Genomic DNA, 23942 nt, shown 5'->3' with positions numbered 1-23942 from the left:
GAGCGGCATCAGCCACACTCAACCGAACCCGAGGGGAGGATGCGATCCCGAAACGGGGTCATTCAGCAAACCCCGGCTCCTTTCCCGCTCGAGACGAGGACACAAGCTTTGTGCTAGGCGCAGCGGCTTACAGGGTCCACCCCGGGTCAGGCTGCCGCCCTTCGCATCACTTGCTGTGGGGGACCATTTTTTTGGCGGGTAAAACATCACCGTGCAGAGCTGGAGCTGCTGCTGCTGAAAATGCTGTTTCGACCAACAGCCGTGCTCTTCTGACGGCTGAAGTTGGGTCAGTTGGGCAGAAAAGTCATTTAAATCAGCACAATCACCACGTCAATACCAACGCTTATTAGTTCCAAGGTGTATCTCAAAGACATGTCTGTTGTGCACGCAGAACGGGTGATCTGAATGTCAGCCCCCACAGCCAGACACTGCCATCGTCATCGTTCTCGTTCTCGTTATGGCCCCTTGTGCTAGCTCCAGCGTATCAGACTCCTTCCTGACTGCGCCCCTTGGCAAGCCAACGCATGCATATGCATGTCAAGACAGCTTTGAGGATTCACATGTGGACTAGCTCCATTGGAACCAGGCCATGGTAGCTCATTGAGCCCGTGTTTGATCTGGAATCCTCCCGGCTTCCATGTAAGCCACCGGGACGCGAATCTCTGCCTGACAGGCGTGAGCTTCCAGATGTCATCCTCCAAGCTATGCCCGAGTTGAACAAACACCTCCACGTCCCCCCGTTCTTCCGTTCTGATTCACTCCTTAGCCTGCTGGGAAGACTACACTCCTCCACACCTTGAGTGTTTCAAGATCCAGCAACAATTCGCGGGAGCAGAGACGAGTCACAAGTAGACAAACAATGGCTGTCCCCACCGAGATTGGTGGCCCTCCCGGGCTGCCTCTTGTCGGCAACATCTTCGACCTACAGGACGAGGTCCCCCTGCGGGCCATCGAGCGCATCGCCGACATACACGGGCCCATCTTCAAGGTGAAGGCGCCGGGGCGGGAGTCGATAATGGTCAGCGGCTTTGACCTCTTCGACGAACTTTGCGATGAAACACGGTTCTACAAGCTGCTCGGCGGCAAGCTGGCCAGCGCCGCGGACGCGTCTGGCAAGCCGCGGGGCCTGTTCACGCAGAGGAGTGAGAAGGAGGACGACTGGGGCCAGGCTCACCGCATCCTGATGCCTGCCTTTGGGCCGCTGGCCGTGGCTGAGATGTTTGATGGTTAGAAGACACTCCGTGAGCAGTAGAGAATGGGGGAGCAGCAGTTCGCTGACAGAACGCCGAGGCAGAGATGCACGACATTGCCTCACAACTTGTTCTCAAATGGGCAAGGCAAGGCCCGACGCACAAGATCCAAGCCTCGGAAGACTTCTCGCGGCTGACGCTAGACACGATCGCGTTGTGTGCCATGGACTTCCGTTTCAACTCGTTCTACCAGGAGGACATGCACCCGTTCGTCAAGGCCATGAACACCACCCTGGGAGCGGCGAACAGCTCCGGACAACTTGCCGGACTCATCACCAGGCTGTTCCCCTCGTACAACGAGGAGGTCAAGCAGAGTGTCAAGTTCCTGGAGGATACCTCGCAAGAGTTGGTCCAACACCGACGTGACCACCCTACGGAGAAGAAGGACCTGCTCAACTCTTTGATCAATGGCAAGGACCCCAAGACCGGAAAGACGATGAGAGACGAGCTCATTGCCGCAAACATGCAGACTTTCCTGATCGCCGGTAAGTTGGCTGCCTCAAACGAGCAGGCCTGGTGAATGTTGGCACACTGACCAACCACAGGCCATGAGACGACGTCCGGGCTGCTCTCCTTCGCCTTCCTCCAGCTCCTCAAGAACCCAAACGCCTACTTCGCCGCCCAGGCCGAGGTCGACCGCGTGGCGGGCCACTCCAAGCTCGAGCCCAAGCACGTCAACGAGCTGAAATACGTCAACGCCGTGCTCCGCGAGACCCTGCGCCTCACGCCGACCGCGCCGGCCTTCAGCCGCGCCATCCGGCCCGAGAACACGGAGGAGCCCGTGTACATCGGGGCGAGGGACCCGGACAGCAAGCACAAGTATGAGATCCCGCGGGGCAAGTCCATCGTGTGCCTCATCGGGAAGATCATGCAGGACCCCAAGGTGTTCGGCGAGGACGCCGCGGAATTCAGGCCGGAGAGAATGCTGGACGAGAACTTCGAGAAGCTGCCCAAGAACGCGTGGAAGCCGTTCGGGACGGGGATGAGGGCGTGCATCGGGCGGGCGTTTGCGTGGCAGGAGGCCGTGCTGGCGGTGGCGCTGATCCTGCAGAACTTCGACATGCGTCTGGACGATCCCAACTACGAGATGAAGGTCGTGCAGACGCTGACGCTGAAGCCCAAGGACTTTTACATGCGGGCCAGCCTGAGGGAGGGCATCACGCCGACGATCCTGCTCCAGAGGCTGAGCGGTGATAGGGCCACTGGTGGGCAGCACAAGGACGGTGTCCCCAAGGCGGTTGAGGCTGTGGCGACTGGTGAACAGGATGTCTCCATCTTGTATGGGTCGAACACTGGGACTTGTCAAGCGCTGGCGCAGAAGCTGGCGGGGCAGTGTGCTCAGAGGGGCCTGCTGGCTGATGTCCGGACGCTGGATGCGGCCATGGGTCAGGTTCCCAAGGACAAGCCGACGGTGATTATCACAGCCTCTTACGAGGGACTCCCTACCGATGATGCCGCGCGCTTCGTGGCATGGTTGCAGAGCTTGAAGCAGGAAAGCGAAGATAAGAAACTTGATGGAGTCAGGTACGCCGTCTTTGGCTGTGGTCACAGCGACTGGGCCTCCACTTTCCAGAAGATCCCGACGTCGGTGGATGATATTCTTCCCATCCTGGGAGCGGAAAGGATCGCAGACCGCGGGTCATCAGACGTCAGCAAACAAGACACCTTTGGCGACTTTGACACATGGACAAGTGGTAAATTGTGGCCAGCCCTTGGCCCGTACTTGTCGTCCTCCGAAGACTCGTCCAGATTCTCTACCATCCCGACCATCGAGATCGAACTCACCAACGATGAGCGTGCCGCCCACCTGCAGCAGAACGTTCAATGGGCCAATGTCATCGACGCCAAGGTCCTCACCGCGGAGGGCGAGCCGGAGAAGCGCCACATCGAGATCGAGCTTCCCTCGAACATGACATATTCTGCCGGCGATTACCTTGCCGTGCTGCCCCTGAACCCAAAGGAGTACGTCAGGCGGGTCATGAACCACTTCAACCTGCCGTGGGACGGCACGATCACCATCAAGCCAGGCTCGGCAACCTCGCTCCCCACGGGGAAGCCAATCGGCATCTTCGACCTGCTCCAGGGCTACGTCGAGATCTCCCAGCCGGCGACGAAGCAGGACATCGAGGCGCTGGTCTCGACGTGCGGCTCGCCCGGTGTGAAGGAGACGCTGGCGGGTTATCTCAACCCGGGTTCATTCACCTCGGAGGTCATCGAGAAGCGCATCACCATCCTGGACCTCCTGACAAGGCACAAGGCCGACCTCCCCCTCCCCTTCGCCACCTTCCTCTCCCTGCTGCCGCCCATGCGCACCAGGCACTACTCCATCTCGTCCTCCCCGCTGGCGTCGCCCCAATCCGCGACCCTGACGTACGCCGTCCTCGACGCCCCGGCCTGGTACCAGCCGAACGGGGACTCCTCCTCCTCCGCAAAAACCAACGGCACTGCCGGGGAACACGAGCCCCGCCACCGCTTCCTCGGCGTCGCAGGCAGCTACATGCGGTCCCTGACCCCGGGCGACCGCGTCCTCGTCTCGGTGCGCAGCACCAACAAGTACTTCCGGCTGCCGCTGGACGCCCGGGCGACCCCCGTGGTGATGATGTGCAACGGCAGCGGGATCGCGCCGTTCCGCGGGTTCGTCCAGGAGCGCGCCACGCTCATCGCCGAGGGCGGCAAGTCCCTCGCGCCCGCGGTGCTGTTCGCGGGCTGCCGGCGGCCCGGGCGCGACCAGCTGTACCGGGGGGAGCTGGAGGCCTGGGCTGGGCTCGGGGCGGTGGATGTCAGGTGGGTTTTTAGTCGGGACGAGGAGGACGGGGGTGGGGGGGACGGGTGCAAGTACGTGCAGGACCGGATGCTGAGGGACCGGGAGGATATCGACCGGCTGTGGCTTGAGGGGGCGAGGTTTTACATCTGCGGGAGCAGGAGCCTGGCCAAGGGGATCGGGGCCGTGGCGAGGCAGCTGATTGCTGCCGGGGCCAAGAGGAGTGGGAAGGATTACACGCCGGAGGAGGTTGATGCTTTTGTCAAGCGGATGAGGAACGAGAGGTTCGTCACGGACATCTTCTGATGTGGTTGTCGTCTTGGTCGAGGGTAAATTGTGAACTGTTTCAGATGGCGTTGTCTGGACTTTTTTGAACATGGCGTTGATTTCCCGCGGATATCGCTAGTGACAGAACAGGCTGATAACAAAACCACAAATAATGAATGTAGGCACGCACAGATCATCTCACATGACAACAGTCTTAAGCTCCTGCAGCGCAGCCGTCCACCTCTGGCCACTCCTCTGCCTCTCCCACAGCGCCGGCAGCGCATCCAATCCCCGGAGCACGTTGTCGTACCCGGTAGACTGCCACAGCCTCCTCAGGACGGACGAGAAGAACTCCCTGTTGTCGTCCTCGCGCGACTCGGCCGCCGCGATGAACGCGGGCCACACGATGGTGTGCGAGCCCGGCGCCGACGGGTCGACCTGCTCGAAGAGCCCGCGTATGAGGGCGATCCGGTCCGGCATGCTCTCGAGCGGGCTGTACGTCTCGTCCATGGCCGTCTCGGTCGCGTCCAGGTTCGGCAGCAGCGGCAGCACCGTCGTCTCGGACCTGCTGGCCGTGGCCGGGGCCAAGGCCGTGCCGGGCGAGCTGTCGTCTGGGGTGCAGGCGCGCAGGACGTATATCTCTGTCGCGGCGCGGGTGATCTCCATGTACAGCCGCGTCCGGGAGTCGAACAGCCACTGCGTGCTCGTCGGGAGCGGGGCGCTGCTGACGAGGAACTCCACGCTCTGGCGTTGGCGTTGCTTGAGTTGCTCGTGGCTCGCCATGAGGCCGGTGAGGAATTTGGAGAAGTCGGCCACTGCTTTTGACTTGCCCAGGATGGGGTAGGCAAACAACGATATTCTGCCCGATTTAGTACTTCTGAACTTTCTATAAAGGGGGCCGTGGACTCGTAAGTGACTTACAATTTTGACTGGTTATACAAGAAATTCTGCAGTGGTGATGCCGCTTCTCCAGGATGGCCTCGGGCGTCCAGGAAAGCAACAAGCATCTTGTACAGCGCAAGCACGTGTTCGTGGCCCGTCACCAGGTCCGCGACGATGAGCAGAATGAGAGTCGCCCAGGTCGAGTCGCTGAGGTCAACCTCGGACGACAGCTTGCTGACGATGGCGGCGCGGCCCGACTCGGCGGGGAGGCGCAGCTCCGGGACCTGCCGAGACAGGTGGAACGCTGCTGCGACACACACGGCGCGCTCGACGATGGGGTCGGCGTGGGCGAGGGGGAGTATCTGGCGTCGGTAGCCGTTGGCCTCATCGTCGTACATGAGCATCACCGGCGAGACGTGGGTTGAGACTATGCCCGACTATCAGTATGTGGCTTGAGGCGAGGACCGGCTGGCGGAGCGATGGGTAAAGGCTTTTCTCACAGTGCTTGAAGAGGAGGCGTATCCGCGGGTCTGGGTTCGAGAGCAAAGAGGGTAGGGTTTTCGGTATTGGTGAGAATTCTGGCCGAGCCAGTGTGCAGTCAAGGTCACCCGTTCGCATGATCTCAATCACGTCGTCCTCGCTGCCGTGAGCAGACGATGATTCGAAAGTCTCCTGCGGCGACGTACCCCTGATTTGGCGAGTCCAGTAGTGGTGATCATGGCCTCCACTGTCGATGTATTGTTGACTCGGGCCAAATGCATGAATGCCTTGTTGTCGTCGAGCGATGTCCAGGGCCTCCCCAGAACTCCTCACGGTTGAGCTCAGGGGCGTTGCTGCGCCTGTAGTGGCGTCCGCGCTTGGCCGTCGCTTGCCAGTTGCCCTCGCCCTCTTCACCCGACTAGACACGTCAACCCATTTCAGGTCAGGCTGTCGGCGCTTTGCGGAGAATGATGACGCCGGAGACGGTGGTGAAGCGTTGCGCGAGCTCTCTGCCGGCTCGAACTCGGTGGATGAGGCTGTTTTCCCGTCCGCGAAGCGGTACCTGATGCCGTACCCGGGGCAGTCCAGCCCCTTTTTTGCGCACTTGTTGCACTTCGGCTCTGTCAGGTCACACACTATCCTCCTCTTTGTGCAATGATAACAGGCTGTGCAGGAGTTCCGAGTCAGCGCGCAGTCACGGGCGTGTGATCTCGACTCGGCGACGATAACCCAGATAGCGAGCAGACGCACTGCTCCATCAGGGCGCCTCGGGAATAGAGAACTCAGCTCCGGGGTCGGGCACCCGGGCCGAGGGGCCCAGGCCGGTGCAATCTCACATTTCTTTGGCTTGTCAGAGCCCATCGATCATGCCATCCAGTCTCTGCTGTCTTGCACAGTATCGGTACTCTCGTGTGGCTGAAGCCGGCATGTCGTCAAAAACTCGGCTCAGGTCGACTTGGGGGAGCGGGGTCCGGGTGCGGATTTGCGGGAGATTCAAGATGTGATCTGGGACGCTTTGCCTTAGCGCGTGCATGGATCTTGCAGCAGCCCGCCCGCCCAGGCCGCCCTATGTACAGTATCTACAAGCTCCGAGACACATGCTGGGATCGCGGCGATCGGGTCTGGGCGTCGTGTGGGGCCGAGGACACGCTGTGGAGTCGCAAACTCGAAACTCGCCCTCGTGCTCCTTTATTTGTCGCAGCACAGGGCGCGCCCCACAAGGAGAGCGCGACTGGTGACGGAATTTTTATCAAAATGTTATTGTGAGCATTGCGAGGGCGGCGGCGGCGGAAACCATCGGAAAGCGTCGCGCGAGAGACTGCGATGCTCGGCCCCTGGGCTGCTGCCTCCAAAGTTACTTTGGAGGTGGAGAGAGAACACGGTTACAAATCATCATGGGCCACGATAACCAGCTGGAACACGGCCACGATGAGACTGAGGAATCAGAGAACAACGTGCCCCAAGTGGTCACAGTAGCCAAAGTCGAAGATAATCAAGCATAATAAAATGCGAAACACATGTTCACAATAGTTGTTGGGCTTGGCTACTGAGATCGCCCTCCTCAGACTCCGAGACCGTATGCAAGACTCGGATGTGAGTACGCAGGGGTATGCCCTTGTCGCGCTACACGCCTATTGCATGGGACTGATACTCCATGAAACTGATTTACGCGTATGCATTGGACCATGGTGAAGTAAATTCTTGATGAAGGGGAGCAAGGCCCGAATGCCATATATTTCACCAGAAACATATCCAACGATTTGATAATACTGCAGTTGCCTACGCGCTCAAGCGGACCTAAGATTGATATCACCACGAGCAATCGATCACATTGATTCTTCGTAACAAGTTACTTGGAGAATCTGACAACACGTTCTTGCTTGCCATGACCAGGTACTGGTTCAAGACCTCATATTCGAGCTCCGCATTTAGTATTGATCGGTCTCCTTCGGCATGCTGTATTTCTCCAAGTTCGAGCTGCTGTAAGTACTGAAAAAGCGACTGCTGTAGCTCGAACAATGTCCAACCCTCTTCCGTCTGTGATTTCCAGTGCCAGTGTGATTCAGTCTGTTTCACCCACCCCCTTTCTTCCCTCGATAAATCTGGGTATATGAAGGCTGTGATGTTCTTCGGCTTGGGTGTTGTGTTTTTCAGTGAACAATTCTATGTCTGTCACTAATTATCCAAGCCAGACCAACATGGAGTCAGTACACATGGCCATCAACACGGATGCTAGAGTTTCTGTTGAAAACCTTGATTCGGTGGCGAGGTCTAGGGATGAGTATATAAAAGTATGTAACAATTAAGCTGTTATAAAGATAGAGTGACAATTCTGTTCGTCGGAATTAAAATCTCCATACCTGTATCCGTCCCTAACTCCAATAACATAACCACCTCGGCACCTTTTCGCGTTATCTTTCTGCTCGGCGAGCAACTTTTGCATATCCCCAAGAATGATGCTAGGTAGTGTGTCGCGGATGGAAGCTACGACGCGTTTCTCCAGATCTGTAAGTCTTCTCTGCAAATCTTCATCAAGAGCCTGAAAGCCCTCGCGAACCTCGCTCCGCGTTTTTTTCCAGCACTTCATGTCGCATCTCGCTTGCTCTGTCTACAGAGGATAGCTCCTGCAGGCGTGCTATCCTCATAAGCGACTCAAGCTTCTCATATTGTCGTTGGAATTCGTTCAAAGAGTCCCACTTAATTGTTCGAGCGGCGAGCGGGGTTGTCATCCCTTTGCTCGATTGCAGTTGCTGCAGAACCCGGCTGACCACCTCGAAGGCCAAAGCGTAACATTTCACCAACTCATGCCTCGCAATTCGCAATTCGTCCGAGGTACTGCGCTCTATTGCCATCTGAGAAGACGCCAGCGGGAGGATGGTGAAACTGAACTTGTCCATCTCCAGGTCCAAATGGATTGCCACCTCATCATGTGCATCGTATAGCTTCATCAGTCCCTGGGCCTGTCTCCAGTTGGATCATTTAAGGAACGCAAGCGTAATGTCAAACTTACTTCATCCTGGCCCCGTAAAAGAAGCGCCCAAAACAACGCCCTGTAGACATAGTGTTTGCTCTCCGTCCCCAACTGCCCCTTCCTCTGTATAATTTCTGTCAATTTCTGCCTCTTCCAAACCGGGGACAGCTGGCTCTCATTAGTGGCTGGAAGTTCCAATATTTTAAGGGCTGCAGCTAGCATCTTCTGAGTTTGAGATCCCAGTGATAGATCATTTAGAGAAAGGCATCCTGCGGCTCTGCCTATTGATGACGGTGAACTCCACCGGTCATAGGCCTCACGCCATACAGAATCTCCTTCTTCGTCCCACGCGGCGCCTCTGTCAGCAAGCTGTGTTACCACCCCAGAGTGCCCACCAGTCTGAGCGGCCTGAATAGCGGTCCCAAGCAAGCCGCCTACCGTGTCTAATTTGGCGCGTTTGTCAAGTAGGATACCCACGATGTCGGTATGTCCGGCAGCAGCTGCTGCTTGCAAGGCAGTCCCGAAGGACCCACTTCGGAGGTTGACATCGGCTCCTGAAGCAACCAGCAATTCAACAATACTTTTAGAGCCTCTCAAACTTGCAAGTTGAAGTGCCGAGCGATTCTGGGGGCTTCCTGCATCTGGCTTTGCGCCCGCCTCCAGTAACATCTGCACGAGTTTCGCATTGCTGTGATCGACAGCGATGAAAAGTGCTGTCGGTTGATCACGCGAAATCCTGTCAATGTCCTCTCCAGATGCTACAAGCTTCTGTGATATCTCAATGTCCTCTCGCTGCGAGGCCAGCTGCAGGCTAGTGCACATTAGGCCACCGGTTCCATTGATGTATGAGCCCTCGTCGATAAGAATCCTCGAGATACTCTCGAGTCTCAGAAAGATAGCCATGTACAATGGCGAGGGGCAACTGTCCGTGGTCAGACCAGAGTCTGTTGTTTTCCTCTCCGGGTCCCAGGTGCGTATCCAGTTGAGATAGGCCGGGCTCATCGGGTCTCTGAACAAAGTCAAGAGCTTGGAGCTCAGCACTTTGTCCTCTTCAAGGCTACTTCCGCTGCTCCGCAAATGCTCGTGCCAATATCGTGCGGCATACGGAATGAATGGGGTTGATACAGCTATCGAGGACCTTATGCTGGGTTGTTCGATTGCAAGAAGATGGTCGACCATGAGTCTCGTGAACTCAGCGTGTACATCCTTCTCCGAGACAAAGAATTGCGACACTTGGTTTTCAGCAGAATCTTGCAGCTTACGGGAGTAGAGGAACCTCTTTACAGAGGGATGGTCAAAGGTCACGACATTCGTTTCCGTGCGAGACGAACTGTGAACTGCCTCCTGCGGCAGGTCGATTTGGTCCTCATCGGGGGGTCTCTGTTGCTCTAGCCGGATCATACTGCTGGGACAGATATTGGACAGATCTTCTGGGTTCGGAAGCTCGACCCCGGGAGCCGCTGCGAGTTCAGAGGTCGTCAGTTGCCGAGCTGCCACCGAGATCCAGCAGAAGATGTGTCTAAGCCTGCGGGCATCCTTTGATGGGACACCTTGTAATTTACGCAGATATGCGTCCTCGATACTCCCCGGGATCCTGCTCAAGACAGCATCAATTTGGCTGTCGTCGTAACATTTACGCAGGTCCTCGAGCTGTAACGATACGATCCGGAATCTCCTTTTCTGAGTTCAGCTAAAGAAACACGATATGACAGTTATGAAAGGCTCTTACTACCCATCATATTTGAGCACCTTCATAATATTGGTCTTGATTTGGGGGCTCCAGTGTCTCTCGGTAGCGTGTTTTGCTATCATCGTATCCAGATAGGCATCCACATCCACAGAGACTGACTTCTCAATATCCATATTTGCTGGCGTGGGCCGGATGCGTGCGAAGGCAGTCTTGATACCAATTTCAGATACAGAAGTGACAAGAATGTGCAGCTTGGGCAGCTTTGCATTGCCCAACTCGACTAGGAAGTCCAGGAACTCCTCGCGAAAGGTCTCTTTACCCGTCTGATACTCGTCGATAGCGTCTAGTACGAGGAATAGTTCCTCCTCCAGGGCGGCAATGGTGGCCTGCAGAGCCTTCATGAGTGCTGTGATGCCGGGCGCAGAACCGGCGGCCTCGTGCTTGTTCGCCAGATCACGCACAGGTTCGGGAAATGGCGTCGCCTTGGCCGAAGTTCGGCGGAGGACGAGGCGTACTAGGCGTTGGAGGTCTTGGGTCTGTGGATCGGCGTTGTCAAAGTACCAGTACGCGACTATCATGTTGTCATTCTTGGCGACAGACCCTGCCAGTTGTTTGACTACTGTGGAGCAGAGTATGGATTTTCCACAGCCTGATGTTCCATATAGCCAGAGAAAGGAATGTGGCAACTTCAGCCAAGATGTGTATTCTCTTGATGCGAGAAGCCACTTTCCGGAATTCTTGTTGAGCTTTTCAACTTTACTTCGCAGTTGCTGTTGTTTATCAGTGAGCGGACTGTCTGACAACCACTTGAGGGTCCTAAGCTTCTCAGCTTGAAGGATTCTCTGAATTGAGAGGTCAACCTTGTTTAGGGCCTCCACTGCCTGGGTTTCAAGTTTCTGGAACTCCTGCTTCCGATACTGGTGTGCTACCAAGTGGGCCTTCTCGGTCACTGTCTCATCATTGGCCGTCAATTCGTCTTTGAGGATCTTGATGTCCCGGTTGTCCACGGTGCAGAAGCTTTCCGACAGCCGACCTGTACACATCAGCTTTTGAAGGTTGGGGGTGCGAAAGCAAACTGGGTAAATATTTACCTGCAATGGACAGATCGAGCTGCTTCTGTACACATGCGGAATACTTCAGGATGGAAGCGTACACGTTCCTGATCTGATCTTCGAAGGCTTTCTGTTCTTGCGTCTGCCTGTCCCGATAATGGTCCTCAATGATTGCATATTTGGGCAAGAACTTTGCTAGCACCGCCGCTGATTCAAATACGGCATCGGCCCTATTCTTGTCGTTCTGCACCAGCTTCAGCACGCCGGAGAGCACCCCCCAGACAATTGTCCCGTAGCCACTGGGGTCGAACATGAGTCCGACCTTGACGATATCGTCAAACTGCAGAGCTGCGCACATGATCTCCTGGGCTTTGACCTTTACGTTTGTCTCTCTAGTCTTGTCGCCCTTCTTTGTGTGCCAACCGCGTTTGCAGTATTCGTTGTACTTCAGCTCCGTGAGGCCCTTGACCTTTTATACCGCGGCCAGCTGCGACGCCTCGTCCCTAGGTGTTCCATCACCATGAGCCTGCCGCAGTATTTCACGCTCGTTTTGAGGCAGGGAGGCAAATGCTTCGCTCCAGAGATCTCTGGCTATTTTGTCATTGGAAATATTGCGCCCCTGGATGTAACAATTCGATTAGCAGCCTGTAACGCGTTGAGGGCAACCGGGCCCAAGTATGAAACCCGACTTACATTGTCATCGATTGGAACTTTCGGGCTTTTGGCTTTCTTGCTCTTGAACAAAGGCAATTCTTCCGCCCAGGCTCCGCATATGGTGAGTCTTCAGCTGGTTGTCAAGAATATTCGTCCCGTTGCAAGGTCATAACTTGATGAGTGCGCAGGCAATAACCCCGCACCTGAACATTATCGCAGTTTTGAGACTTTCAGCTGACAGCTGACGAACTCTTCTCTCAGGAATAGGCGCCGATGATAGTTCAATAATTTCCATACCTGTTCTGTTGTGCTAGACTAGTCTAATGCACTAGTTATACATTTTATGGTTACTTGGGGTGAGAAGAATCAGACGAGGCGTATAATCGCTCCGAGAACAAAGAAATGGTTTCCGGCTCTGGAGCCATCCACTCGATGAGTTCATTCGGTGGAAGTATACAGATCAATACCCTGAAGATTGCTCGATGCCTGAGAATAATGAAGAGGTGCTCTGACACGATATGACTACCTGATTCATTCAAGGCTGTGACCGCACAGACGCCTTTAAAATTTATCGAATTGAGACCAGCTTTCGAATTTCATTTCATGCCATCCTGGCGCTTTTGTAGCACGAAATAGTATACCAGTCTGGACCGGTCACGCGTGGACCCCAACCATTAGCAACAGATGAGCTTCAAGAAGAGACGAGGGTATAATGGGGACGCATTTCTGAGCAGCTTAGAAACACCCGGATGTTCACAACCACACATTGTATCTTCATGTTGAATTTTGCGTAGAAGTAAAAGTTTCTAAGGAATATCTCAGTCCCTATTTTAAATAAGAACGAATATTCGCACTGGTGAGAACGGATGGCAAACTGATACATGCTACCCCCCAATGCACATTTAACGCCCTCCACCAAAATTACTACATACAACGTCAATTTAACTTTACCAACGCTATAATCAACATACTCATTAATATACCTATTATTAATACAACCTTTTATACACTCATTACAGCGCAAATAACTTAATTCTATGGTGTTCTGGTGCCTATCTAGTTCAAATGGATTGTGATCTCATCTTAAACCTTCTACTTATTGCAATTATTGCCAACAAGGTTCTTAATAGCCAGATCTACTTATGGCAACTGGTTAATGCTTCTTATAACCCCTGTACGCTGCTTTTTAGGGTGATTAATTTAACTTCAACGGCGATAAAGGCTGCGCAGGGTACTAATGATTGCAACTATAAAAAGCACCATAGAGTGATGAAGTAGGGCTCAGAGCAGGGCAATTAGTAAGCTCCGATTAGTTACAGGTTTTGAGACTTTTTGTTTAGTTAGAAAATGCTGGTGCAGCATCCGTTTTACAGGTATGAATATTCGTTCTCTTTTAAACCTCCTGTTTGAAGATAACAACTGGTTGGCCTTGATACATGAACGAGTTACAGGATAGGTCTGAAGAAATTAATGGCGGTACAGTGTATAATGGATGTAGAATGGGTTCTGAATTCCCGTTTCGGGTGTAGAGTCTTTCAAATCATGACTTTGCTAGATAGATACATTGGTGTGGATGGCTAGCTGGGTAACCATGTCGCAAATACTGCAGTGGTACACACCATTGCTGTCCAGTCAACATGTGTTTCCCAAAGCGTCTTATAGCATCGGCTTTTTCCCTTAACCAACGTCATGTCATGTTCACTTGAATGTACCAGTATCATGTTCTACAGCAGTAAGCCGATGTTCAGTCGTGTGTGCTGCGTCATAGACACCCAGGAAGGGATACAATGTCATTGTCAATCAGATTCGGTTCATACACTAATTGATGTGCTCAATCCTGGGACCTTGGTATTTCCTCGTCGCGTATCCAAACCAGTTAGCTAGCGCAAGGAGACCCATCACTCCAATCACAGCGCACGCATAGTCTAGGAAGGTGTCAGCCAAGTCGTATGCCAAAAGAGTTAGATAGGACTGCGGGCGATTCTTACTCATATTTCCAACTGTAACGGGCAATACTACCGGAAGGTCATAGAAGACCAATGCCAGCAGGGCAATGACTATTGTCAAGACATTCGCAACGGGGCCGACCCCAAATCGTAACTTGAACCCAATCTTGGCTTGAGGCATGACCTCTTCGAGCGTCCCCTTCACCCGGCGGTACAGCATCAGCGCGGCAGGGAACGCGAAGCTGAGTTGCTGCAAGATGATGCCGGTGCTGACCAGGGCGTTGAACGCTGTCGATGAGCCCAAGTAGACGCATCCCAAGACGAATACACATGCACTGTTGGCGATCAGGGACCACACTGGGACGCCCCATCGTGGGTGGATGCGGCTTAGGAACGGAGCGAACACGACGGCGTCGTCTCGAGCGAAGGACCATGTGAGTCGCGAGGCTGTCTGTGTGGCTCCAGAGATGGCGAAGAGTGCGATTACGTTGAGCGTAACGAGGAACAAGGTCGCGACGGCTCGACTGGAGGTGGCTTGGTACCATACCTCGAGGGCGGGAAAACTGGTAATGTGACACAGCGTCAGGTGACGTTTTCCATGGGAATGATGTCCAGATAGGAGGAAGGATCAGACTCACGGTGAAGCAAGCACGGCATCAAAGTCATGGTAGCTGTAGCACATGCCAATGGCGAAGACCAGCGCCGTCACGAAACCGATGGCCACGGTCGAGACAAGAGCTCGGGGCACAATTACCGCCGCGTTGGTGCATTCCTCGGCCAAATGAATTGCACCGTCTAGGCCGGAGAAAATAAAGTTGGGATTGACCAGGCCGGTGAGAAAGACAACACCATCCGAAGACCAGCCGGACTTGTTGACAAATTCTCTCCACACAAAGTCGCTGCTTTGTTTCGGGTTCGACTCGGCGAGACAGGTGATTATAATAACGAAGAAGGCTATGATCGAAAGGAAGACTGTTGATACGATAACATGAGGTTAGCATGATGTACAATGGCAGCCACAGGCTGCACACGGTGGAACGTTGCAAGGGAAGACAACTTACACACCACGTCCTGCAACCAGATGGTTCTTTTCAGCAGGAAGATGTTATACGCCACCACCAGGAAGTTCATGGCTTGGAATATCAAGAAGACGTGCCATGTCTGAACGTTGTAGCCCGGATTCCAGAATGAGGCCAAAGCCAGAGCCATGGTTGGAAAGGTGATGATAAATCCGGCCGAGGTTGCGATCCATCCGAACACATTGATCGCGCCACACCAGTAACTCTGCTCCCAAAGTCAGCATCTGTGGACAGGTGTGCGCAAAGTACCAATTGCCTTCGAGGCCACTTACGAGTCCTCTGCTTGCGGATACAGGAGCCAGGATGCTCGTCCAGTGATATTGTCCACCTGCGGTAGGATGAACAGACGCTATCTCAGCCATGCTCAGCGCGCAGGCTCCTCCGAAGATGAATATGATGATGATGCCATAGATCAGCGTCACCGGCCCTCCAGAGGCGACGGAGATGGCCAGCGTCGCCGCTACGGCGGCCCAACTGTTGCAGATGTTCCATCCTATCGACACGATGGCGAGTAGCCCGAGGTCTCGGGACGGCTGGATTGGAGTTTCGACAGTGCCAAAGGAGTTGGAAACATCTATATATTATGGGTAAACACAGTCAGTAAACAGCTGATTCTTGCATCGCGACGGGGGCCGGTCCGTGGGGCAGGAGTGGATATCTTTACGTACTTTTTTCAAGGGCGGCGAGGTCAATTTCCCCGGGTTTTGAAAAATCCTGAGGCTTGTGTTGTGGGTTTTCTGACGCCATTTTGTCTAAATGTAGAAGTGGGGCGATAGCCGGCAGCCAAATCTGGACTTCAAACTGTGAATAGATTCGCTTGGCTTAGGATGAACCGTTGTTCGAATCTGTCGAGATGCGAGATCTGGCCATTCCTCGTTCGACTTTATAGAAGAATGGCGCCACGCTTGCTGTAACCGTAGTGCCTTGTCGAGACGCTAAGAACATCAATTCCTATCAAACTGAATATGCAGCCTCTTGCGAACCGCAGCGCGGATCTTGTTGGCTTATCTCGCAAGGAGGAGTAAAGAAGGATGGCACAGGGCAAGTCGATCTGGGTGGATCAAGCCTTATCCACAAAGCCAAGACTATCTGGGGTGGAGGTTCTCACAGCGGTACCCTGGAACGACTCTGTCGGTGCCACGCGGGATGCGACTGTGGATTGGAAATTGAGCAGGCAGGCTAAGTCGTATTACCGAAAACGGATAATGAAGTGAGAAAATGACCCCAGATCTGCCACAGCAATTGCCGAGCGACTGCCGTTCTGTGTTTGTGCTTGGCGATTTCTAGGGAGAGCAAGCCTCTTTCAATGCAAAACCCACGAGGTAGCGCGCTCTGTCTGTATCTGATAGGGCGCTCGGCGTGTGAGCCAGCCGCCTTCCTCACGCTAAGCTGGGCTTCTCTCCCCGCTTCTCGGCTGTGGAAAATTACTAGATTGGGGCATAAAAGTGAGATTTCAACAACGTCAGACAAATCGGTGCCTCCCGAGTTCCGACCCAAGATATCCAAGACTCACTTTGTGATGTAGGTTAACATCATACTTATCAGAATATACCAAATTAGGAATGAAAAGTGAGAAACTCTACGAAACGCTTAAGTCACACGGTATAAATATGAACTCATGCACCACGGGAACAGAGGACCATGTCCCAGGGCATATAAGCCATAACATTGCTGTCTTCAAGTTCATCTGAAACACCAAAGGTTCATCAATCCAAGGACTTCGCCATCGACAGCACTCAGCCAGCCTTACCAGCTCGAGGGCCCAATGACTAACCCACCAGGCCACACCAGCCGTGACGGCTACCAATGGACGCCGGAGACTGGACTCAAACCTGGAGTACCATGCCTTGGAGTGATAAAGCCTCAGTCGACTGTTGCCTCAAAAGAAACAGTCTATGATGTAGCAGTCATCGGCGCAGGATACACAGGCCTCACCGCCATCCGCGACTTGACGACAACAGGCCACAGCACCCTCCTGATCGAGGCACGCGACAGAATCGGAGGCCGATCATGGTCATCAAATATCGACGGTTACCCTTTCGAGATGGGCGGCACATGGGTGCACTGGACACAGCCCTTCATCTGGCGCGAGCTCTCCCGGTACAACCTCCTCAGCAACCTCGAGGTGTCCATGTCCTACTCGGGCGGCATCAACAAGTGCGCCGTGACCATGTCCAGAGACAAGCCGACAATCTTCATGTCGCACGAGGAGGAAGACCGCATCTCCGAATCCGGCCTCAAGAAGCTGGTCGACGTGGACGGCAAGCTCGGCCGGACCGTGATCCCCTGGCCGCACGACGCGCTGCGCAACAAGGAGGCCGTGGCCGTCTACGACAAGATGTCGCTCCGGGACCGCATGGCGCAGATCGCGGACGACCTCAGCCCCGTGGAGAGGAACATGCTCGAGGGGTTCCTGAGTATTACTAGTGGCGGCAAGTGGGAGGAGTCGTCCTTCTTCGAGATACTACGCTGGTGGGCGCTCGCGAACTGGGACTACAGGGGCTTCGTCGAGATGGGCCTGACGTACAAGCTCAAGTGCGGGCAGAGCGCGCTGCAGAGGTGCCTGTTCGACGAGGCGCACGCCACGGGGAGGCTGAGCCACAGCTTCTCGACGCCTGTCGCGAGTGTGAATGACAAGGGCGGCGTAGTCGAGGTGACTGGCCGGGATGGCAGCATTTTCAGGGCAAAGAGGGTCATCTGCACCGTGCCCCTCAACGTCCTGCACTCGATCCAGTTCACCCCCGCGCTGCCGCCCCTGAAGACGCAGGCAAGCGTCGAGGGCCACGCGAACCACGTCGTCAAGTGCCACGCCGAGGTCGCGAAGCCGGAGCTGCGGTCGCTGGGCTCTTTCAACTTCCCGCACGGCAAGCTGACATACACCTTTGGCGACGGCACCACGCCAGCGGGGAACACTCACCTTGTTGCGTTTGGCAGCTCACACCCTGGCGTGCACTTGCAGGCAGAGGAGGACATCGGTGCGACCCTGGACGCGTGGAAGCAAATTCTTCCCGGTACGGAACAAAAGGACTTGAAGAGGGTTGTGTTCCACAACTGGCACAACGATGAGTTCGCTAGAGGAGCTTGGGAGTGGTTCAAGCCAAACCAGGCCAGTCGATACCTGGATGCATTACGAGAGAAGCAGGGCAATGTCTGGTTCGGGAGTGCAGACTGGGCCATGGGCTGGAGGGGATTCCTCGACGGTGGGATAGAGGACGGACAGAGAGTTGCAAAGGGGGTCGCTGACGACCTCAAGGCGTCCAGATCGATCAGGGTGGCCCCGCGTCTCTGAATATTTGCTCGTGGCTGTTATACTGAACTCTTTGGTGTTGATCACTTGCTTTTGCTCCGTTTTCGGTCACAAAGCAGTGCAGGGAGCGGCGAAGGGTGAAAAGCTATTTTCGATGTAAACACACTCGACCCAAAGTAAACGCCAAATATCCTCGTGCCTTCACCTGAAATCCGCCTCAGTCGTTGGGATATGACAGTTCTATCGTTGCCTTGCACACTATGATAGAGGTAACACGATCATGTTGAAACCAGCAAGTCTCGGGCATGTAGAGCTGTCTTCAAAAGCAGCAACGGCTGTTGGCCTGGGGACTTGTCCTGTAAGATGTAGCGACATTTATAGAGTTATGGTTGCCTATAGGATATCCTAGTGACAATTATTATGCACCATATTTTACACGGCCTGGCGTATTCTTACCATCGATTAATATGTGTGTTCGGAATCGGTCGGCGAGCAAATGACTTCACGATCCAGTGTCACCGTTCTCCTTGCCCGTACTCGACATCAAACCCGGACGAAGCCCTGCGTTGAGTCATCTGAGCTCTGAAATGTTTCCAGAAACTCCGTAGACCAGTTCATCCAGTCGGGGATCACCATGGGCCACGAGTTAGGGTCGCCAACGTTTGTTTCCATCCCCACGTCTTCCATCTGGCCCACCGGGGCCATCTGACCCACTGCCAACCCAGACCCTGCATCGCCAAGATCATCACAGTAGCTATACGCCTCCTGGCTCTCCTGGCTTCTGTCACCTTCGCTCGTAATGGTACCCGGGGCGACTTCCGGCAACACACCACTAGAGGAGTCGACCGAGGTATTATTATTCACCGAGATGCGCGCGCTTCTCGCCCGAATACTCCTCATCATGCTACACGCGAGCTTGGCGCCGTTCGAGTTGCCGCTCAGCGCGTGCAGCACGTGCACGAGCGTCTCGATGTCCTCGCCGAGCCTTGGGGAGGCGGCGGCGGCGGCGCCGCCGCCAAGGTCCCCGCGGGGCTCCTCGTACCTGGCAAAGGTGTCGGCGAGGACCAGCACGGACCCGGCGCAGACGAGGCACGAGACCATCTGCCACCAGGGGTAGTTGAGCACGATGTCGCTCGTGTCGCTGACGTTGTACATGAGGTGCGCGATGGCCTGGGCCTCCCGCACGCACGTGCTCCCGTACTCGCGGATCTGGGCGTGTTGCTCGGGCAGGAGGGCCTGGGGCTTGTGGCCCTTGAGGTGCGGGTAGCATAGGTACGGGCGGTGGATCAGGGTTCGGATGTGGTGGAACTTGATTGCCAGCATGTTTCTCTTTGTGATCGAATTAGTCGGCGATGAAGCAATATAATCTCTTGGGGGAGGGGTTGGTCGACGTTACCTGTCGCTTGAAGGTCATCGATTTCTCGAACACGTGCCCAATGTCAAATCTGAGATGACGAGGCAGTCTGTTCTTCCAATCAAGGAGCTGCTTGTCGCAGCTCTCGGTACTACTCAGGCTCGCGAGGATCTGCCGCCGAGGGTGGTATGTTTCTCGCAGCACTCGGCCGACGATAGAAGAGAACTTGATGACGGAAGCGAAGTAGTCACTAAGGCGTCTTGGCTCGCTTCCACTTCGTGTGCCGGTGTCGTGGGCCTCCTGGCCGTCCAGTTCCAGCTCGGGCAACGGGTGGGGGATAGGGGCGTGGCAGTCCTGATCAGATATCGCCGGCGGTCGACCTAGTTGCAAGGCCAGTAATCTGTCAAGCACGTACAGACAATACCACACCCGGGCTCTGCTCTCGGAATAGTTATCGAGTTGTGGCCCTGCCTCGGTCATGCTCGGCTCTTCCACGTTCACGTGCAAGCCAATACTCTGCCCCAGACGGATTGCCAGTCCCAGAGAAACCCAGCACCTGGCGGTCGGAATAGTTAAGTTGCCGGTTTCAAGCAAGGTTTGAACATCACCCTCTCTTCCGGGCACCGTTTCTCGCGTGTGATATTATGTTCCCCAGCTTGTGGATCACTATGGTCAACCATGCCGTGCAGTCCTTGTTCTTGGGAATATTTATCTATCCCGCGATGCCCACGGCTGCGGGAGCGAAGGTGGAGGTACTGGATGCTAACTGGGGGTACCTTTCCCATTCGGCTGGTGAGCCATTTAGCCAAAGTTGTGCTCGTGCGTGTACCTGTTTGGGGATGATGTGGTAGCTGCCCTGGCGTTAAGCTCATAGTGGACACGCTGTAGAGACAAGAATGCTGTGAATCAAAGAGACAAGAGAATGGTTGTCTAGGGAGCTTGAGGTGTCGTTCCCCGTTTGTATCAAGGGGGGTGGTAAAAAAGACACCCTCGTCACTTTGCGTGCCTCAGCATAAGATATAGAAGAGTAATTTGGGGGGTTTGTTAACATGAAATGGTGTTGTACGTATCTATTTTGGCAATAAATCGTCGAGGTATGACATTCCGGCTATGGGCAAGAGAAGTGTCCAACTGCAGACTTTCAATAGTCCCCCCCCCCCTGCTGCATGATCTGCACGAGTGCATACAGCTAGAGCATGGCACAGCTGAGGGGAGGACTCTAAAATTATGTTTCTCTCATCTACGTGTGTTGGATATCGCCCCCACTCGACAGCTCAACCCAACATTGCAATGGGTGTCCAACCCCTCCGTCACCTTCTGAAAGACAGTTCCAGCCCTGCGGCGTCCTGCAAGAGCTGAGGACTGCACAGTCGATCTGGGCGAAGACGTTCACCTGCCTGCCTACCTAGTTGAGAGTGAAAATCGAGTGTCGCATAATCTCTACCCTGATCGCCATCATGGACCCTCTCTCGATATCTGTGAGCGTGCTCGCCGTCATGTGCGCAGCTGGGTTTGTTGTGAAGACTGTGAGAGCCATCGATCACGCGCCACAGGAGCTCATCGATATTGCCGACGCAGCGAAAGCACTGGAGACGACTCTCGAGGACGTCAACCGCTGGCAGTCGTCGGGTCACCATCTGAACCAAGGCCTCGTATTCCACATCCGGCGTAGCGAGCAGAAGCTGCTGGAACTGGCTCGTTACCTCAAAGACCACGGCCTAACGAGCCCGAGCAAGCTGCGGTCCCCGATATACTGTGTTCGGTATCAGGAACAGCTCAGGGACTATAAGCTGCAGCTTTCCGATGTTCGAAATGATCTCGGCTTGGCCTTATCTGCCGTGGTGTATGGCCAGACGGGACGCATCGAGATGGACCTTCAGCAGCTTGTGATCTCGGGACAAGTCACAAAAGAGACCTTGACTGAGCAGGCGGCACATTTAGGATATCTCGCTCAGAAGACAGATGAAATGGGACTTGCACAAACTCAGATGGTACAACTGCTGGAGTCAATCAAGGACCAATGCAGCAATGACCAGCCTAAACTCAGAGAGCAAGACTCTGAGTCTGTTGTTCGTCTTCGCCACAGCATACAGATAGAGAATTTAGTCGAAGAACCCGGAAAAGAGGAACCGACAGGACCTATGATTGCTCCCCAGAAGGAACAGAATCAGTCAGTCTCCTAATGCTCGATCATATGCCGATGCGTCTGCCACAAAAGACGCAGGTTATGTACGCCGCACTCCACACGAGACTGGCTCGGTGCCCTCTCCGTGACCTTCTCAGAGATACGGCCCCTGAGCTCCGGCTGCACTGTTCCCAGCTGCGCACGCAACCTAAGCCCCTCGGACTCCGTCGACGTCACACTGCCCAGCTGGCTGGCGTCAAATATGATCTCGATCTGGCTCAAGTCCGCGCCAGTACAAGGCCCGGAGCTCCTCCTGCGGTCGAGGAGGATCATCGAGACGCCGGCGTACTACACAGCCGAGCAGGGGAACCTCACGTCGCTCAGGCAGCTGTACGCCGAAGGAAGGGCGGGGATCCATGACTCCAATCCGGTCTGTCTCAGGGCGCAGCACGTTATTCGATGGGGTTTTCCGGGGCCACCTGGACGTCGTGCGCTTCCTGCTCGACGGTGGCGCCGACATGGAGGCGGCCGACTTCTGCGGCTTTACGCCTCGCGACCTCGCCTTCCAGCGCGTGAACACGGCCTGCCCTCCTGAATTAGCAGCGCAGCTCCGCACACTCTTCAAGCTGGACGATGTGCCGGATGATCTGGAACTCACCACGGCCCACCGAATAGTCCTGCGCATGTCAAAGCTTGACCTGGGAGAGTTCCTATCCGAGCATCCACAGGACGTGAACAAACCAGACCTTCTAGGCCGGACCCCACTCTGGTGGGCCGTAAGGAGAGACGACGTGCCCGGCTCGCAGGCTTTCCTCTCCCATGGCGCCGACCCCAACATCGCCAACGCCGCCGGCCGCTCCGCGCTACACAACGCCGCGGCGCAAGGAAGCCCAGAGCTGGTGTGGCCATTGCTAGAGCACGGTGCGGACGTGCACCAGCGGTCCTCCGAGGGCAAGACGCCGCTGCAGGTGGTGGGCGTGTACGGGGTGCGGAAAGAAGACGTGCTCATGGTCATGCACGAGCTACTTGATGCAGGCTCGGGCATCGACGAGCGGGACTCCTATGGCCGCACACCCATCTCGCTCTGCTGTTTCGATAGCCACGTCGACATCGCGCGGCTTCTCCTAGGGAGAGGGGCTGATGTCTCGATCCCGGATGTCCAGGGCTGGCTGCCGCTGCACTGGGCCATCTACGATGGTGCTGCGCGGATCGTGGAGCTGTACATGGCGCATGGGGACTGTGACATGAACTTCGTCGCTGAAGAAGGAATGAATGTTCTGCATTTTATGACAGAGCGGTGCACGGTCGAGCAGGTCGTCGACGCTATGCTCGTGACGGCGGATTTGTCGAAAGTCGACCCAGACGCTGAGGACAGTCGAGGCAGGACCGCGGCTGAGATTCTGGAGGAGCGCGGGTCTTTGGATGTGCCCATGTTCCCACTTGGTGAAGAGACAGGTCTTGAGCTGGAGCAGTTGATTGAGAAAGCTGGGAAGCCCTCAGGTGTACCCGGCTCACCACCGTGGTCGGCTGCTAGCACCGCGGACTCGTGGCACACAGCAAGGTCGCCCCTTCACTTGGGACCATTTGGAGAGTAGACAGTCGCCATGGCTTCCCGTAGCCCATTCGACGCCATCAAACTGCGCGAATAAAGGCCACCCACATGTCACAGATATCGCTGACGGTCAATCCCGGACCTCCACTGTCGACAACCGGCAGGGGGCGGATGGGTGCATATGTGCAGACGCCGTGTGGTAGGCGTGCCGACGGGCCGCAGCCATGCAGCCACGGGGCCAACAAAAGGGCCTGTGTCACCACCACCAGCTCGACACCTGTTGGGCTGCACGTTGGGGGCCGCGGGTGACCCGCCTTGTTGAACCTCAACATAACCAACCGATCCGGGTCCCAGACGTGCATCCGATCACAACGGGCCGATCTCGTCGGCTGCCCGCAGCGGTTGTCTGTGACTCTGTGCGAGTTCAGTATAGGATGGCCTACTTGGAACAGGTGAGTACAGAACGTCACAAGATGAGGACGGATAAGACAGGGCAGGCGAAACGGCACCAGAACGTAGACACCGGTGAAAGCTCTTCGTGGTTGTGAAGTATTGTATGATTTTCTCTTCCGTTCCCGACAGGCCCCTCTCGTGTAATATAAAGTATATACATCAGCACATGCTAGATCGTT

General features: G+C 55.2%; 6 protein-coding genes across 6 annotated transcripts; 3 read left to right on the top strand and 3 right to left on the bottom strand.

The window, feature by feature from the left end:
- Positions 1-859: 859 nt before the first annotated feature.
- INS49_004307 (uncharacterized protein) lies at positions 860-4317 on the top strand (the record flags this gene model as incomplete). The annotated part of the gene is made up of 3 exons (XM_043165097.1): positions 860-1226; positions 1295-1735; positions 1796-4317. The coding sequence occupies 3 exons, from the start codon at positions 860-862 to the stop codon at positions 4315-4317; spliced, it is 3330 nt and encodes a 1109-aa protein (XP_043018747.1).
- Positions 4318-4476: 159 nt separating this feature from the next.
- Positions 4477-11711, bottom strand: INS49_004306 (uncharacterized protein; the record flags this gene model as incomplete). The annotated part of the gene is made up of 8 exons (XM_043165096.1): positions 4477-5137; positions 5200-5587; positions 5661-6252; positions 8253-8600; positions 8651-8734; positions 8939-10286; positions 10461-11334; positions 11393-11711. 8 exons carry the CDS (start codon positions 11709-11711, stop codon positions 4477-4479), a joined length of 4614 nt encoding a protein of 1537 aa, XP_043018746.1.
- Positions 11712-13825: 2114 nt separating this feature from the next.
- INS49_004305 (uncharacterized protein) lies at positions 13826-15779 on the bottom strand (the record flags this gene model as incomplete). The annotated part of the gene is made up of 6 exons (XM_043165095.1): positions 13826-13932; positions 13996-14516; positions 14592-14925; positions 15015-15237; positions 15305-15525; positions 15701-15779. The coding sequence occupies 6 exons, from the start codon at positions 15777-15779 to the stop codon at positions 13826-13828; spliced, it is 1485 nt and encodes a 494-aa protein (XP_043018745.1).
- A 1018-nt stretch (positions 15780-16797) lies between these two features.
- On the top strand, positions 16798-18321 carry INS49_004304 (uncharacterized protein; the record flags this gene model as incomplete). The annotated part of the gene is made up of 1 exon (XM_043165094.1): positions 16798-18321. The coding sequence occupies one exon, from the start codon at positions 16798-16800 to the stop codon at positions 18319-18321; it is 1524 nt and encodes a 507-aa protein (XP_043018744.1).
- A 501-nt stretch (positions 18322-18822) lies between these two features.
- Positions 18823-19602, bottom strand: INS49_004303 (uncharacterized protein; the record flags this gene model as incomplete). Its single annotated transcript, XM_043165093.1, has 1 exon — positions 18823-19602. One exon carries the CDS (start codon positions 19600-19602, stop codon positions 18823-18825), a length of 780 nt encoding a protein of 259 aa, XP_043018743.1.
- Positions 19603-21090: 1488 nt separating this feature from the next.
- INS49_004302 (uncharacterized protein) lies at positions 21091-23353 on the top strand (the record flags this gene model as incomplete). Its single annotated transcript, XM_043165092.1, has 3 exons — positions 21091-21803; positions 21858-22148; positions 22207-23353. The coding sequence occupies 3 exons, from the start codon at positions 21091-21093 to the stop codon at positions 23351-23353; spliced, it is 2151 nt and encodes a 716-aa protein (XP_043018742.1).
- Between the last annotated feature and the right edge of the window lie 589 nt (positions 23354-23942).

The sequence above is a fragment of the Diaporthe citri genome (assembly GCF_014595645.1).
Source record: "Diaporthe citri strain NFHF-8-4 chromosome Unknown scaffold_11, whole genome shotgun sequence".
In the NCBI taxonomy this organism is placed as follows: domain Eukaryota; kingdom Fungi; phylum Ascomycota; class Sordariomycetes; order Diaporthales; family Diaporthaceae; genus Diaporthe; species Diaporthe citri.
Note: the sequence above shows the minus strand (reverse complement) of the source record. Positions and strands in the feature narration are given on the sequence as shown.